General features: G+C 38.2%; 1 protein-coding gene across 6 annotated transcripts in view; it reads right to left on the bottom strand.

The window, feature by feature from the left end:
* MTHFD2L (methylenetetrahydrofolate dehydrogenase (NADP+ dependent) 2 like) overlaps positions 1–18,113 on the bottom strand; it is a 151,505-nt gene that overhangs the window by 57,934 nt on the left and 75,458 nt on the right. Inside the window, exon 7 of one of the 6 annotated variants that reach the window (XM_061420470.1) lies at positions 8,239–12,829. The exons of the other annotated variants lie outside the window; for them this stretch is intronic. Coding sequence (XP_061276454.1) covers positions 12,783–12,829 — 47 coding nt within the window. The 3' untranslated portion in view covers positions 8,239–12,782. Of the gene's footprint in view, positions 1–8,238; positions 12,830–18,113 lie in introns of those variants that run through there. 6 annotated transcript variants of the gene reach the window in all.

The following is an 18,113-nucleotide window of genomic DNA, read 5'->3' as shown; positions in this document are numbered from 1 at the left end:
TAGCGTGCTTACGAATTTTCCACATTTCTCTGAAGTTTTTTGCACTTTTCTTTATTCTTTTTACTATCTATTCTGCAGATGGCACAATCTTTATTGATCTGTTTCCAAGCTCACTGATTCTTTCTTCTAACAGTTCAAATCTACTATTGAGGCTCTCTAGAAATTTTTTAAATTTTGTTATATTACTTTTCAACTTCAGAATTTAATCACTAATTAAAATGATAACTCTTTCAGTACAAAAGTGTGTCACACTATAATAGATGAGATGATGGTAAAGTCTAGAATTACAAAATAGAAGTCACCACATCCATTCTGGGTCTTCAATACAATAATAACAATACATACTACTACTATTACTACTATTATTGCAGGCAGATTCTTTACCATCTGAGACACCATCTTATTCTTCTTTTTAAACTTTCATTCTTCTCTCATGATTATAATCCCTTTCTTATCTCTCTAATAACATCAAAATGACTTTTTCAAAGTCCTTTCTAGTTGTACTAGTTGCTTATTTTCCTTAGTCAGCTTTTCTGTTTACCAAGTTGGTCATTTGTCCTTTATCATCTTTGTTAGGTGCCTTTTTCATGGGTTATCTCCTCTAGGGCATCCTGGTCTCTTATAGCAAGTTTGTGGTGGCCTCACCATGGGCTCTGTTGGAAGTCTGGCTCCCGAGCAGGCCTGGAACTCAGGACTGCACTCTTCACAGATCCACTTCTAGATTTGCTTCTGCTAAGGCACAGATCCAGACTCTCATAATTCTACAAGCCATGCTGCAGGAGCCCCAAGCTATATGGCAGGAGGTACTGCTGTTCTAAGCTCAGCCAAGAGAGTAGAAAACAGGCGGCATCTGTCCCAGAACCCCTTTTCACTAAAGCTGTGCAGATGTGGTCCTGTGCTATGTATACAACTTGTGTGGCATAAAGATGTCAGTTCTTTTTTCCAAGCATTCACCTGAGTCTTTACCCTCTGCTACCTGTGGACTGACTTCACAGCTTCAGAATGTTATGAATTTTATTTGTTCCTCATTGCTTTTTTTTTTTTAGGGGAATATCCTTATTCTATTCTCTTTCTTGTTTTCTAGAATAACTATGTTTATTAATTTTAAAACTGTTTTGCCGTATTGTCAAATGATAGGAAAAAAACATTTTATTTACCACTATGCACTTAAGAGAAGAAAAAGGCTGGTTCAGTTCCAATTGGTCAACATTCCAGTTCAGATGTATCCTGAATATTGAGACTTGGTTTCTCCATTGAAAAAGTAAAAGCAACTAGTTTTATATTATATTCAATTCTTGGAAAAGCTATGGTTGTGTGTACCCAATGATTTGGAGGGATGGGCATGACAGAAGTACCAGTGGGGAGGAAAGATCTTCTAAATGTCATCACATATTATTTTACAGTATTACAAATCCTATTCATTAATATCACCATTGCTCTCATGAGAAAAAAAATTAAGTTTTTGGAAACTGTCAAGCTTACAGAGAGGACAATGTTTTTGCAAAATTATCTTTGCTTGAAATCAAGCTATAACCTAGTTCAGATGGCTAGTACCAGTTCACCACAACTCACTCCAGTGCCTTCTGTACCCACCACCAGTCTTTACTCTCCTATCTTCCTTTCCACTAACAACAGCAGACCAGTTTCACTCAGATCCATTTCCATCAAGACCAACAGAAGGATCTATCTTTATAATGAAGTAAAGACCTCCCCACTCCATCGACTTGTCTGATCTAAGGGTTATGCCACTTTTTAGCACATTGGAAAGGCTGTGATGATGCATACAATGAATGATCTCACTCTTGACTTGAGACCCCACCCCCCACAAATAGAGAGTGGCACAACCTTAACATATAATCATCACGTAACAACAGTTGGGACAAATAGTAACAAGAAGATTGCTCTGTCACACCTGTCAACAAACTGAATGGTGTTATTTCTAATCTGGTCTTATATAAAGTATAACAACAATGTTAGTAAATGATGTTTGGGCCAAACCTTACAGAATCCCCTACCATAGATGGGGTCAGTATACAAGCCAAAGTGACGAAAGAATGGGCACCTTGTAAGAATGAAAAAAAAAAAAAAAAGCTCTCTGTTCTCTTAGGGATTTAATGGGTGGGTCTGTTACCTTGCCTACAAGCTTTGTTTTGAGAGAATAACTAGCTGATTATAACATCCTCTGTGATGCAAGTACCAAACAAAATTAAGGACAACGCATTCACATTCATTTGGAAACACGAAACACATTCAGAGCATGGAACTCTGAAGAGGCTTGATATGAAAGCAGGGAAATCAAGGGAATCATTTTTTGAGGTTAAAAAAAACTTGTTAAAAACAAACAAATAAAACTACATGATAAAACTAAGTACCCCCCAAAAATCCAACACTTGTTTTCAAAAATGAACAAAATCCACACAAATGAATTAGAGAAAGCATCAAAATTTCTTGATGGCATTTTATCCTGCCATAAACCCCTTTCCCATGTAGCCCAGTAGGAGTGTGGTGAGATGCTAGGCTGACATTCAGGAGAGTAAGGGAACCTCACAGAGCCCCTGTCCTCAGGGAACTCGAATGTACTGTGTGGAAGATGACTTCTAAACCTGCTGCTGCTGCTGCTAAGTCGCTTCAGTCATGTCGGACTCTGTGCGACCCCACAGACGGCAGCCACCAGGCTCCCCCGTCCCTGGGATTCTCCAGGCAAGAACACTGGAATGGGTTGCCATTTCCTTCTCCAATGCATGAAAGTGAAAAGTGAAAGTGAAGTCGCTCAGTCGTGTCCGACTCTTAACGACCCCATGGACTGCAGCCCACCAGGCTCCTCCATCCATGGGATTTTCCAGGCAAGAGTACTGGAGTGGGGTGCAATTGCCTTCTCTGTTCTAAACCTGAGATGCACAGTAATAAAAATACAGCAGATGTACATGAAGTGCCTAGTTAAAACTGATAAAAGAAAACTGCGACAGTCTTTCTTGCCTAATATTACTAAATCCAGCATGTCAGACAAACAGCCAGTTCCTCTGGGAGGCTTTCTGTGACTACACCAACCTTGGTACCAACCAAGTCCCCTTCCACAGATGTACCCACAGCTCCTGCACTTTCTCACACAGTTTACAATTTTGCCATTACATTTGCATATTACATGTTTGTTTAGAGTAGATTATAAGCTCCATGAGGGAGAAACTAACCAGCATGTGACACAGCGTCTGGCACTAATATGTATGAACTCAATACATAAGTTGAGTAAATGAAGGGAGAAAGGATGAATGTGGCTAGACTAGCTTCAGGCAGCAGTCCGTGGAAAGTGGCATACTAATTAAATGAGGAGAAAGGCAAAAGCAATCCCAAAGGAAGATAGGAAAGTCACCAAGGCTCTTGTTCTGTGTACTTTAACTTGGTGAAAAGGAGTTAGATTCTTGTTGCAAACTTAATTTGAGAAAGTTAAGTGAGTAAGTTCAGTAAGCGCCTACTAGACCTCTTGAAGTAACAGATAAATCCTCAGAATTCTGACCGATAAACTCAGAGTATTTTGTGAGATATTTCTTCTTGGTAGTGAGGCAGAAATAACTTCCAAAAGGAAAGAGAGCATTATTGGAGTAGTTTCTTTCATTTGGGTCTTCTAATTGGCTTGGCTGGCACTGCAGGGCTATAGAGAAGCAAAAGGAAGGTGCAACAGTTGTGTCTCTACCAGTCTTGGGAGTTTTGACGGTCTTACCTGGATTGGCAGGATGGGAAAGAGAAGTGAGCAGAAAGTCCAGGAGTTTCAAATCACAAATCCAGGGGGAAATGTGGATATGTGCTGTTTATTTGCTCCATATAGCATAATCAAAGTGTGATCTGAGAAACTCTTTAGGTAGGAAAATGGTATGATAATGACAGCTCTCCATTAGGAACTAGCAGTTACCAGGGAGGGTAACCAGGTTTGCCATTTGGTGTGCACAAGCATGTCGTCTGAGTCACTGGAAAGAACTTGGGCTTTGGAGGCAAACAGATCTCAGCCTTGACAACTACAGATTCTATGTTCCTACACCAATGGTAAGACTATATTCCACATTTATAAAAATAAACACAATGACATTTCCCCAAACCCTAAATTTCTTGTAAAAATGCAATTAAATTAAGTAGATGAAAGCACAGAGCATGATGCTTGGCGTACAGCAGCATTTGATGAACGACAATTGCCTTTGGTTTATTTCTATTCTAATTGAAACCTTAAACACAATATGAATACTGTCCTGTATGCAACTTTACAGATCAAATCAACACTTTGAGACCCCGTGGACTGTAGCACATCAGGCTTCCCCACCCTTCACTATCTCCCAGTTTGCTCAAATTCATGTCCTTTGAGTTGATGATGCTATCTAACCATCTCATCTTTTGCTATCCTCTTCTGTTGCCTTCAATCTTTCCCAGCATCAGGGTCTTTCCCAATGAGTTGGCTCTTCGCATCAGGTGGCCAAAATATTGGAGCTTCAGCTTCAGCATCAGTCCTTCCAGTGAATATTCTTTTGATATGAGGAAGTTCTTTTCTGCCTCACTACCAAGAAGAAAGAAACATCTCACAAAATACTCTGAGTTTATTAGTCAGAATTCTGAGGATTTACCTGTTACTTTAAGATGTCTAATAGGCACCCTGAATATTCATTGGAAGGACTGATGTTGATGCTGAAGCTCTAGTACTTTGGCCACCTGATGTGAAGAGCCAACTCAATGGGAAAGACCCTGATGCTGGGAAAGACTGAAGGCAACAGAAGAGGATGGCAGAAGATGAGATGGTTAGATAGCATCACCGACTCAATGAACATGGATCACAGCAAACTGGGAGATAGTGAAGGATGGGGAAGCCTGATGTGCTGCAGTCCACAGGGTTGCAAAGTGTTGAACACGACTTCAGCGACTGACAACAACAAGCTTTAGTGATGTTAAGTTACCGTAAGTGACCTTATTCCTATGTAACTAAAATGTCTTTATAAGTTGCTTCAAACTTTTTTTAAAAGTCAAGGTATAATTAAATTTCTTTAAATAAATGTCATTGTTAATCCCCTTTTGACAATTTTAGCAAATCAATTTATTTTGTGTATATCCCTAGTTATTTTTTTTTTTAGGGTAAAAAACAAGTATGACTTAAAGGACCACATATAAATAAACCAAGATTGTCTCAATTTTACCTGTCTAGCTACTATTATGTGGCTATAATCTCCAGCTGATTCTAGGAAAGCAATGGCATAATTAAGTGAGGCATTGTTTTTCGTCTCTTTGGTCAGGGGAGGGGAAGAGAGCCTTTCCCTTACATAATTATTCTAGGATTAGTGGTGTACCAACCACTTCCCATCTAGAATTTACAGGTCAAAATCCCTAATGAGGACATTGGGTGGTGAGAAAACATTTAAGGAATATATAAGAATAAGAATAAACTGTAGGTTAAAAAATTTGAGATGGGTTCTAAATTATTTCCTTGGCCATGAAATCACACACAAAATGTACCAGGAGTTAAAACTTTTCCAGTTGGAGCATATATTTTGCTAAAAACAAATATGAGTCTATGACTAAAAGACACAGAGATGAAGGGATAATTTTGGCCCCTTTCAACAGATTTCTGATTCCTAAAGAATGTCAGCATCACTCTGTGAGAGTGTGCTCTTAAGCATCACCACGCATTATGAAAGGGACACATATGACAGGCTGTCTTGGAAGAGCTGAACCGGAGTGAAGATGTAACAAATACTCAGACAAGGAAAATGCCAAGTTTTCTGCTATTTGAATATACAAATGTGAAATGTTATTAACTGGCAGACAGTTATAGAATTGTAGATATTACTCTGCAAGCTTTGAAAATTTAAACTCATGCTTGTTTTTTGTCTTGCTAAAATATGCCCCTTGAGTTTCGTTAAAAAATGCTATGAATAAAATGTGGAATGTACCCAACATAGTTATAAATTCTTGAGAAACATTTATGCATGCATGATGCCTGCTCCTTCAGTTATTATAATGCTTGCAGTTAACATAAAGCAAATAAACACAGAAAATGAAAGCACATATTGCTTTCCAAAATTATGACAACAATAGCCAAAAGCAGAATGAAGAATCAAGATCAGCGGTTTTAGAAGAATCAAACATCAGGGGCTTTGAAGAATCAAGATCCAGATGGGGTTTCCAGTCCTGGTTCAGGCATTCCCTCATATGATCATGGGCAAATCAGTTCACTTTAAACCTCAACTTTTTGCATCTATAAGGATATTAAACTTACTGACTTCATAAGGGTGTTATGAGATTTAAATGTGAGATTTTTAGAAATGCTCAATAAATATCAATCTGTATTATAATAGATAAATATTATGAATGCCAATATTTAAATAAAATGATGAAAATTCTATACTGAAACACTCCACTTAAAGGTTACTTTAAAGTCTGTTTGAAGGTATACAAACCTAGAGCCTATTATACAGAGTGAAGTAAGTCAGAAAGAGAAATATAAATGTCATATACTGATACATATATATACAATCAAGAAAGAGTACTGATGAATTTATTTGCAAGGCAGCAATGGAGACACAGACATAGCGAACAGACTTCTGGACATGGAGGGAGCAGGGGAGGGCGAGGGTGAGATGTATGCAGAGAGTAACATGGACACTTACAACACCAAATATAAAACAGATAGCCAGTGGGAATTTGCTGTTTAAGTCAGGGAACTCAAATAGGGGCTCTGCAACAATCTAGAGGGGTGGGATGGGGAAGGAGATGGGAGGGAGGTTTGGGAGGGAGGGGACATGGATGTACCTATGGATGATTCTTGTTGATGTTTGACAGAAAACAACAAAATTCTGTAAAGCAATTATCCTTCAGTTAAAAAATAAAGTGGCCAAAAAAGTCTGTTTGAAAAACATCACTATATTTTAAAAGATAATGTCCATGATACTCAGACATATGAGGAAGTACTAATTACTTAACCATATAGAAAAAAATCTTAATGTCCCTGTACATGCTTTTTCAGAAATATCAAGGACTAGCTTTTGCTGGAGATGAGTCAGATAAAGTGGAAACTAAATAGGTTTTTCTAAGGTTTAAATTAGGTATACAGGGCAAAAAATGAATGTGCCTCTATTTGTTACAAAGCTTACTTCAGTTAAAATCTGTATTTGTCCTTGACTGACTATAGAAGAACAAGGTATTAATGGCATCTGGATAGCTCTAGGGCCTTGAGATAAAAGGATAGAGCATCAGTGGCAAGGAATGTTCAAGACAGAATGGCAAAGGGAGAAATCAGGGGCTCCAATGAGAGCAAGTAGAGGTTTTCCCTTCCTACCACCTCTTTCCCGAAGACTCTCACCCTACTCCTTCTTGCTGCTACCTGAGAACTAGATTACTTTTTCATATGATCAGGAGGCAACAAACAAAGACAACCACACTGGCTTGATCTGGAGTCCCCGTCTTGGCTGTAATTCTGATAATATTCCATAGACTTGAATCAACTTATTTATAATGACTGATTGCTCTTAACAATTATCTTCTGTGTAGTAACAGAATGCTGTTTGCTTCATTTAAAATGCTGGTACAGAGAGATTGTAGTTGTGGGAACTTTAACTCAGATATTACTGAGAATACAATTCTCAGCGATTAGGGAGAAATGCTTTCAAATTCCATCTTCTTTTTTTTAATTGGAGGCTAATTACTTTACAATATTGTAGTGGTTTTTGCCATACATTGACATGAGTCAGCCATGGGTCTACATGTGTTTCCCATCCTAAAACCCTCTCCCACCTCCCTCCCCATCCCATTCCATCTTCTTTTGGCAGTTATACTTTTTAAATAAAATTCTTTGCTGAGCATTTCAGTTTTACTAATGTAATCATGTTACATTACATGTGGCCTAACATCAAAAGGGTTCATTGCTTAATGACCAAGAACTGAGTATATCAGGATTCAGGAGTTGGAAATGGTTTTAAATAAAGCAATTTCAAGTGAAAAAACAAACAAGCCAAACAAAACACTAGATTCTTTTTTCTGAATATTTGATAACCGATTTAAAAGCAAAAACTGCCCTTAATTGTAGCATTCCTGGGTCTTTCAGTTTCCCATCGGTTTTTATAAGCTTTGCTGCTGCTGCTGCTGCTGCTGCTGCTGCTGCTGCTGTCACTTCAGTCTTGTCTGACTCTGTGCAACCCCATAGATGGCAGCCCACCAGGCTCTCCCATCCCTGGGATTCTTCAGGCAAGAACACTGGCCTGAACTCAAGATTACTTGAGTTTTATGAAGATCTAATTTATATCCCATATGATTTATCCATTTAATTCACTTGTCTTTTCATTTCTTCTTCTTTTAAGAAGAGTCATTTAATTAACATGTTTGGTACTTTGCAGGGGATAGGCCAGTTCAGCTTTACACCACTCCATGCTCTATTTTTTAATTTTTAAAATTTATTTATTTTAATTGGAGGATAATTATTTTATAATATTGTGATGGCTTTTGCCATACATCAATATGAATTGGCCATAGGTATACACAGAGATAAGAAAGCCTTCCTCAGCGATCAATGCAAAGAAGTAGAGGAAAACAACAGAATGGGAAAGATGAGAGATCTCTTCAAGAAAATTAGAGATACCAAGGGAACATTTCATGCAAAGATGGGCTCGATAAAGGACAGAAATGGTATGGACCTAACAGAAGCAAAAGATATCAAGAAGAGGTGGCAAGAATACACAGAAGAACTGTACAAAAAAGATCTTCATGTCCCAGATAATCACAATGGTGTGATCACTCACCTAGAGCCAGACATCCTGGAATGCGAAGTCAAGTGGGCCTTAGAAAGCATCACTATGAACAAAGCTAGTGGAGGTGATAGAATTCCAGTTGAGTTATTTCAAATCCTGAAAGATGATGCTGTGAAAGTGCTGCACTCAATATGCCAGCAAATTTGGAAAACTCAGCAGCGGCCACAGGACTGGAAAAGGTCAGTTTTCATTCCGATCCCAAAGAAAGGCAATGCCAAAGAATGCTCAAACTACCGCACAATTGCACTCATCTCACACGCTAGTAAAGTAATGCTCAAAATTCTCCAAGCCAGGCTTCAGCAATACGTGAACTGTGAACTTCCTGATGTTCAAGCTGGTTTTAGAAAAGGCAGAGGAACCAGAGATCAAATTGCCAACATCTGCTGGATCATGGAAAAGGCAAGAGAGTTCCAGAAAAACATCTATTTCTGCTTTCTTGACTATGCCAAAGCCTTTGACTGTGTGGATCACAATAAACTGTGGAAAATTCTGAAAGAGATGGGAATACCAGACCACCTGACTTGCCTCTTGAGAAATCTGTATGCAGGTCAGGAAGCAACAGTTAGAACTAGACATGGAACAACAGACTGGTTCCAAATAGGAAAAGGAGTACATCAAGGCTGTATATTGTCACCCTGTTTATTTAACTTCTATGCAGAGTACATCATGAGAAATGCTGGGTTGGAAGAAACACAAGCTGGAATCAAGACTGCCGGGAGAAATATCAATAACCTCAGATATGCAGATGACACCACCCTTATGGCAGAAAGTGAAGAGGAACTCAAAAGCCTCTTGATGAAAGTGAAAGTGAAGAGTGAAAAAGTGGGCTTAAAGCTCAACATTCAGAAAACGAAGATCATGGCATCCGGTCCCATCACTTCATGGGAAATAGATGGGGAAACAGTGGAAACAGTGTCAGACTTTATTTTTGGGGGCTCCAAAATCACTGCAGATGGTGACTGCAGCCATGAAATTAAAAGACGCTTACTCCTTGGAAGGAAAGTTATGACCAACCTAGATAGCATATTCAAAAGCAGAGACATTACTTTGCCAACAAAGGTCCAGCTAGTCAAGGCTATAGTTTTTCCTGTGGTCATGTATGGATGTGAGAGTTGGACTGTGAGAAGGCTGAGCGCCGAAGAATTGATGCTTTTGAACTGTGGTGTTGGAGAAGACTCTTGAGAGTCCCTTGTACTGCAAGGAGATCCAACCAGACCATTCTGAAGGAGATCAGCCTTGGGATTTCTTTGGAAGGAATGATGCTAAAGCTGAAACTCCAGTACTTTGACCACCTCATGCGAAGAGTTGACTCATTGGAAAAGACTCTGATGCTGGGAGGGATTGGGGGCAGGAGGAGAAGGGGACGACAGAAGATGAGATGGCTGGATGGCATCACTGACTCGATGGACGTTAGTCTGAGTGAACTCCGGGAGTTGGTGATGGACAGGGAGGCCTGGCGTGCTGTGATTCATGGGGTCGCAACGAGTCGGACACGACTGAGCGACTGAACTGAACTGAACTGAATACACAGGCTACCCCTAATCCAGAACCCCTCTCCCATCTTCTTCCCTACCCTATCCCTCTAGGTTGTCCCAGAGCACTGGCTTTGCTTCATTCATTGAACTTGCACTGGTCATCTATTTTACATATGGTAATGCATATATTTCAGTGCTATTCTCTCAAATCGCCCTCTCATTCTCCCACTGAGTCCAAAAGTCTGTTCTTTACACCTGTGTCTCCTTTGCTGCCCTGCATATAGAATTGTTGGTACCGTCTTTCTAAATTCCATAAATATGTGTTAATATACTGTATTTGTCTTTCTCTTTTTGACTTACTTCAGTCTGTATAATAGGTCTAAGTTCATCCACCTCATTAGAACTGACTCAAATGTGTTCCTTTTTATAGTTGATTAATATTCCATTGTACCTCAACTTCCTTATCCATTCACCTGTCAATGGATATGTCGGTTGCTTCTAATAGTCCTAGCTACTGTAAATAGTGCTGCAATGAACAGTGCGCTCCCACGCTCTTTTATGTAAAAAGGTTATCAGCCACAGAAGACAACATGGACTTCAGGCAGAATCTTGCCACAGATGGGGAATGGATCACCTTAATGTTTTTTTATTTTATTTTGTAATTGTGAAATCAGTACATCTTGAAGAATTTATTTGGAGAATTCAGAGACAGATAAAGAATCAATATCTATCTATTACCTATTAGCCATTAGCATGAGGTAACAACTCTTCTCAAGTTGAAGTTTTTCATATGTGTGTGTTGTGGGGTTCTATTTAGATTTCTGTATAGAAATCTATATAGACATTAGGTCATGTTTATAAATAATATAATTAGTTTTCAAAATATAACTGGTGGTAAGAATTCCTTCTTATAGCTATACCATCATTTATTAAATATTCCTGCATTGCTGGATGTTTAGGCGGCTTCAAACTTTTTGCTATCATCAATAAATGGATGGATGTCCTTGAATACTTCCCTGAAAGCCTCCTTACAATTATCTTTAAACTCCTGGATGTAGTATTTTGAGACCTTATCTGTTCACAGCTTATATCTATAACAAGGTTTAAAGTCTATTTATTTGTATCTGGAGAAATTTACTCAAGTTTACTACCTCATCTAGTGCCCACTATAATTAATGCCATCTTGTAAGTTCTTTTTGAGCCATTCAAGTACTCCTTTGCAGAGTCTCCAGTAAAAAAATTAGAAAATGTATCATAAAGTAGAGGTGGGGGAAGTCCTTCAAGCACTTTTTTTTAATTCAAGAAAAAGTAAATTTGGGGTGGTATCTTAGTGACCCAAAGGAACGTATGATACTCAGTACATAAGGAGGGCTTCCCATTCATGCTGACGTGCCCTATCACATTATCTTTAGGACTGCCCTAACTATCCTGTCAAAGGTGTATACTGTGTGCCCTTTGTTTTGCGTGTGTATGGATGTATGTCAAAGACAAGGTCTAGTCCTACTTATCTTTAAAATAAGTGTATGAATTATGAAATACATACAACAGAAACATGATTAAAATGTACCTGCCCTTTTTTTTTTGCAACATAATATGCAATCCCTGATGTTACTATCTTGATTTAAAGCACACACATTAGTAATATACTAAGAGAAGACTGTCTGCAATTTGCATACTCGGGGAAGAACTATGACATTTATATTTGTTCCATCCACAGTCACAAAGTCCACACTTGTACATAGTACTCATTAATCTTCAAGTTTTGTAACAAAGGTAAATCATTCTAAAATAAGCAATTATTAATTAATCAAATCAGAAATAAATTTGGGAGGAAATGCACTTAGGTGAAAGATGAGGAGACAGGGCTGGAAACACTTCTCTGACTGTATAAATGGGTGAGATGAAAGGAATTACACAGAAAGCTGCCTGAGGAGACCTGTGGCTGCACAGTGACTCCTTCCTTCCCATCGCTCTCCTTTAGAACCAAAGCCACACCTCAAACAGGTAGCTAGGTGCACAGTCAGGTTCTCCATAGCCTCCTCTTCAATCACCACCTCTGTACAGATTATTACACAAGTGTTGATATGTGATACTTCATCCCTGAATTAAAAAAAATTTTTTTTTGGTTTTCTGTATTTTAATTAGATATGTGGTGTTATCACAAAGCCAAACCTAATGACTGACTATAGATCTACTGAAATCATTTCACTTTCTGCCAGTCCTAATACATTTGGGATAAATATTCAGCAGTACCGCAAATCTGAATATACCACAGGAATGATGACTTCACCAAAGAAGGGCTCATACTTCTACCCACAATAGAGAGCAAAGAGATAGCATTTTCTCGTTCTTTCATTGAAGACAGTCATCATTTCTCAGATGTTTCTCGGCCTCCTCCCTATCTTACCTTTGAATTCTGCAGGTGTAAGCTCTGAGTCAGTGGTGCTGATGCAATGCCATATTAAGGCTTCATGAAGTGGAACAGCCCCAAACAAGGTTTGAAGAAGGATCAGAGTCTGAATGGATCCTGAAGAGATCATCTGCCCCGATGAAAGCTCTCTTCAAGTTTTAGGGGAAAAAACCCTTAAACCAAGAAAAGCACCTGACTTTTAAAGAAGGAAATGTATTCATTTAACAGTGAGTTTTCTAGTTCCCAATGTAAGGTTCTTCACGAGGTACGAGAAATATAAAGATAAATAAGACATGGTCCCGGCTACTGGAGATCACGAGATGGTATGAATAACGTCAGTACTGTCCCACTTGTAATTCATACTGTTTTTTACTCATCACATCTCATCTAGGTCCTCTGTATTTCCATTCTCCTTCTCCTCTTTTATTATTTTGTTAACACTTCAAAATTTTCAACATGATGCTTGAAAGAGACTTTTCTACTTTAAATAAAGGCAGCCACTGTCATCCCATGTTAGTATCATGTATTTAAATTTCACATAATATTAAGGCATATTTTATGCCTTATATGGGTGTTGCTAGACAGCTTTTTTTTAACAACTATAAACAAAGACTTGATACAGCCTCATATAAAGTTAGGCCTACTAAACAATTAATAAACTAGAAAGAGATAAGCCCACTGAAGGCATGGTTTTAAAAACTGCCTTCTACCTCCTCTGTAGTCCAGAGTCAGTTTACTGGAGTCAGTTGTTGAAGTGAGTCATAATATTCAAGGGCCATATTCAAAATGGCACAGAAGCTGTAGAGTAGATTTTAAATTATTTACTGATATACAAGGAAAATATCATGATTTTAGGCACCATTCCTAAATCCATCTAAATATGGATTAGATGCCCTAGAATCTATTGTCTTTTAATGCAGAGGCAATAATTTGTTAAGAGAGGAATTTGCTGTTGTTTTTTTGTTGTTTAGTCACTAAGTTGTGTCTGACTGTTTGCAACCCCATGGACTGTAGCCAGTCCGATTCCTCTATCCATGTGATTTCCCAGGTAGAATACTGGAATGGGTTGCCATTTGCTATTCCAGGGGATCTTCCCAACCCAGGGATCGAATCCATGTCTCCTGCACTGGCATTGGTAAGTGGATTACTTACCACTGAGCTACCAGGGAAACCCAACAGAGGGATAAAGGACTTTTAATAGTTACTACCATGGTTATGAATGTCATGACCATGTCTGCCTTAATCAGACCCTCCAGAGTTGAATGGACACCATAGGAGTAGAATTATAAATAGAAAAAATATACTGGATGAACAGAAAAAGAGCCTAAATGGATAGGAAAAATTACAGAGTATATTTAAAGTATGTAGAGCTTTCATTTCAGATCCTAGTTTTTTTAAAAAAAGGATGAATTTAAGTCAATAGATTATTCAAGCAAAAATTAAGCAGATTAGGCTCAGAAAACAGATAATCAGACCATAAAGTACTGAGAAAATCATTTGTTCCTATTTTTACAAAGCATTTAACCAATAAATAGGCAAGAGAAATGCAGGTACTGAAATTAGGCTGTCTCTGATGAAAAAAATTATTTGACAGTAAAATAGGCTGTGAGAATTAAGACTGGAAAAAGCAGGTCCACTGGGAAACTTAACCAAACTATATAATGGAAATCAAATGCATTGAATGATAAAGAATAATTATGACAAATTTACTGTGAACATAACAGAAACACAAGCATGAACATAAAATATAAGCTGTGAGAAACATTTATTAATGATTTTTAAGTATCTATGTGGAAAGATTCAACATTTATGAATTTAAGATAATCATTCTGTTTGTAGAGTATAATTTTGTCTCTACTATACAAGTGTGACATAACTATGCAATCCACACAACTTTGCTATAAAAAAGTTGTTTGATAACACTTGTGTAAAGCATAAAATATGCCTTAATATTATTAATATGTAAAATTTAAATACATCAGGCTAACATGGGATGATATGGAATGTCTTTATTTAAAAACTCTTAAACATCACATTGTGAATTTTGAAGTGTAACAAAATAATAAAAGAGGAAGAGAATGGAATTGATTATATAAATACTTGTCTTGTCTAAACAAACTCATGTCTAGTACCATTGACACTAATGACTTCCAAACTTGTCAGTCCAGATTAGAGTTCTCTTCCTAACCCCAAATCCACATATATCAGGCCTCTACTGGATTTCTCCACCTCAATATACTGTGAGTGTTTCGAACTCAACAAGTTCAAATGAGATTCATCATCACCTCTCATCCTCTCATTTCTCCACACAAATCTTACTTCCCTTCTGCATGCTCTCCCTTGTTAACAGTAACACCATATGCCCAGGATCCAAAGCCAGAAAGATTAGTCTACTTTTTCTTTCTCTGTCTGATTTTCAACTATTATATTAGTTTAGAACCACATCAATGCTACTCCCAACCACATCCCTGCCCATGGGCTACCAGGGTAACCCTGCAAAAATTTAAATATCATCACGTTATTCCAATGTTTACACCTATTTAAAGTTTACCCTTTCCCCAACCCTTCACCCCTGGTAACGATAAGTTTGTTCTTTAAGTGTGTGAGTCTGTTTTGTAAATAAGTGCATTTGTATCTTTTTTTTTTTTTTGAATCTGCATTTAAGTGATATCATGAAATATTTGTCTTTCTCCATCTGAATCAGGGAGTTTGGAATTGACATGCACACACTACTATATTTAAAATGGATAATCCACGAGGACCTACCGTATAGCACAGGGGACTCTTCGATATTATTTAACAATCTAAATGGGGAAAGAGTGCAGGAGACACAGATTTGATCGCTTGGTGGGGAAGATCCTCTGCAGGAGGAAATGGCAACCCACTCCAGTATTCTTGTCTCGAGAATCTCATGGACAGAGGAGCCTGGCAGGCTGCAGTCCACAGGGTCACAAAGAGTCAGACACAACTGAGTGATTATGGACACACACTATATGTAAAGTAGATAATCAACCAGGACTTGCTGTATAGCACAAGGAACTCTACTCAGGACTCTATAATAACCTATATGGAAAAAGAACCCGACTACATACATGTATATGTGTAACTGAATCACTTTGCTGAGCACCTGAAACTATGACAACGGGGTTAATCACCCGCACTACAACAGAAAACAAAAGCCAAAAAGAAACAATAAAGGGAGTCCTTCAGGTTAAGAGAAAATGATATGAGAGATGAGCTAAAAAGAAACAATAAAGGGAATCCTTCAGGTTAAGAGAAAATGATATGAGAGATGAGAAATACATGCATAGTTATGAAATAGTTTTCTTGTTAAAATTTATTTTAAATATAATTGACTATTTAGCAAATGTAACAGCAACGTATCATGGGGTTTACTACTATACACAAGGAAAATGTACAACAGTAGCGCACAAGATGGAAGGGGAAAACGTAAGCATGTTTTTGTAAGTTTCTTACATTAAAAGTGAAGTGGTGTGTTACAAAAATAAATAAAGTTTAATCCATAACTGACAGGATAAAATCCAAATCTCTTCATTTATTTTGCTGTCTGGCTCTTTCAGAATGCTGTTTCATCTTTCACCACTCACAGAGAAGCATCATTTTGAAAGAGTTAACATTTTAACATTCAAGAAATCAGTCCTGAATATTCATTGGAATCATTGATGCTGAAGCTGAAACTCCAATACTTTGGTCACCTGATGCGAAGAACTGACTCATTTGAAAAGACCCTGATGCTGGAAAAGATTGAAGGCAGGAGGAAAAGGGGACGACAGAGGATGAGATTGTCGGATGGCATCATCGACTTGATGAACATGGGTTTGAGTAAGTTACGGGAGGTTACGGGAGTTGTGATGGACAGGGAAGCCTGGTGTGCTACAGTCCATGGGGTCGCAAAGAGCTGGACACGACTGAGTGACTGGACTGAACTGAACATTTTTTGATATATGCACAGTGTTTTACTGGAGTAGAAAATAGCACCCCATTCAAGAATTCTTGCTAGCAAGGTTCAACGGTCAGAGGAGCCAAGTGGGCTACAATCCATGGGGTCACAAAGAACCAGCCATGACTGAGAAATCAAGCACACACACATGCACACACACACAGTATTTTACAGCTTTAAGCTTTCAGAAGGCCCCTTCCCTTTGATTCTTCCAAGGGAATTACTGTTCACTCTGTGGGATGGGACCCCCACTCAGTCATTTCGCCTTCAGGGTCAGTGAAACATAGCTGTCACTCCTCCTCAGTGACACATCCTCTGTCTCTCTCTGTCTGTCTGTCTGTCTGTCTCTCTTTCTCTGTTTTTCTCCATCTTTGTCTGTGTGTCTCTGTGCCTCTTGGTCTTTGTCTCTCTATCTCTCTACTATCTGTCTTTCTGTGTCTCTCTTTAATAGATAACCAGACATAAACATATCTATCCACAAATACTTCTAATACTGTATCAGCAAACTGTATTATACTAATTTGTACATCTTTCTCCTCTGCTAGGCTCTGAATTTCCCAAAAGCTGAATCTATAATTTATGTATCTTTGTTTTCCAGCACCTGATGGAGGGCAAAATTAATATCTGTTGAAAGAAAGAATGAGCCTGAGGAAATATGTACAGATTTATTTCTGTACAGCACTACAGCACTTTTTACAATTGCAGTAAAATGGAAATAACATACATATCCATCAACAGAAAACGGATACTCAGTCAACTGAGTATTATTTAACTAGCACTGCATGTATTTATATGGGCAAATCTCCAAAGCATGATGTTAACCAGAACAAAGCAAGTTGCAGAAACGTACAGCATGTAGAAATTGAAAACACAACAATATTTAGATATGACAAACCTGATTGATGCTTGCAACATTGTTCTTTTGCTATATTTAAAAAGCACATTTTAAATATTTAATGATACAAAATGTTTAAAGACATGCCATAAAAACATAACAAAGTAATAACTCCAACCAGGGACTGAACCCAGGCCTTGGCAATGAGACTGTGGAGTTCTAACCACTGGACCACCAGGAAATTCCCAAGGCCTGTGCTTTTTACACTACTCTATAGCATTGAAAATAATTGAAAAAAAATTGAGATAAATGACAAATTTAGGAAAGCAGAAAGGAATTCTAAATGCAGAAACAGAGGCCAAAGGGGACAAGATAAAGAATCAGAAATAGGATACAAGAAGAACAGTAGCTTCAGTGAGACCGTGAAATGGGTGAGCATTCATTCAGGAAGCACCCAGGACTGAGAGTGAGCAAACTCCTCTCCCGAGTTGCATGAACTTCAGATGGTCCAGTAGAGTATTTCCATGCCCCACCCCTTGGAACTTCCTGCCATCGTGAAATTTACTAACCTGGCTTCAAGGAGGAGGAAACCTACCAGAGGGAAAGCTCTGAGCCTAGGATGTTGTGTAATGGGAGTGTGTCTAAAACTTGATAATATGAT

This window comes from Bos javanicus, chromosome 6 (assembly GCF_032452875.1).
Source record: "Bos javanicus breed banteng chromosome 6, ARS-OSU_banteng_1.0, whole genome shotgun sequence".
Taxonomy (NCBI): Eukaryota; Metazoa; Chordata; class Mammalia; order Artiodactyla; family Bovidae; genus Bos; species Bos javanicus.
Note: the sequence above shows the minus strand (reverse complement) of the source record. Positions and strands in the feature narration are given on the sequence as shown.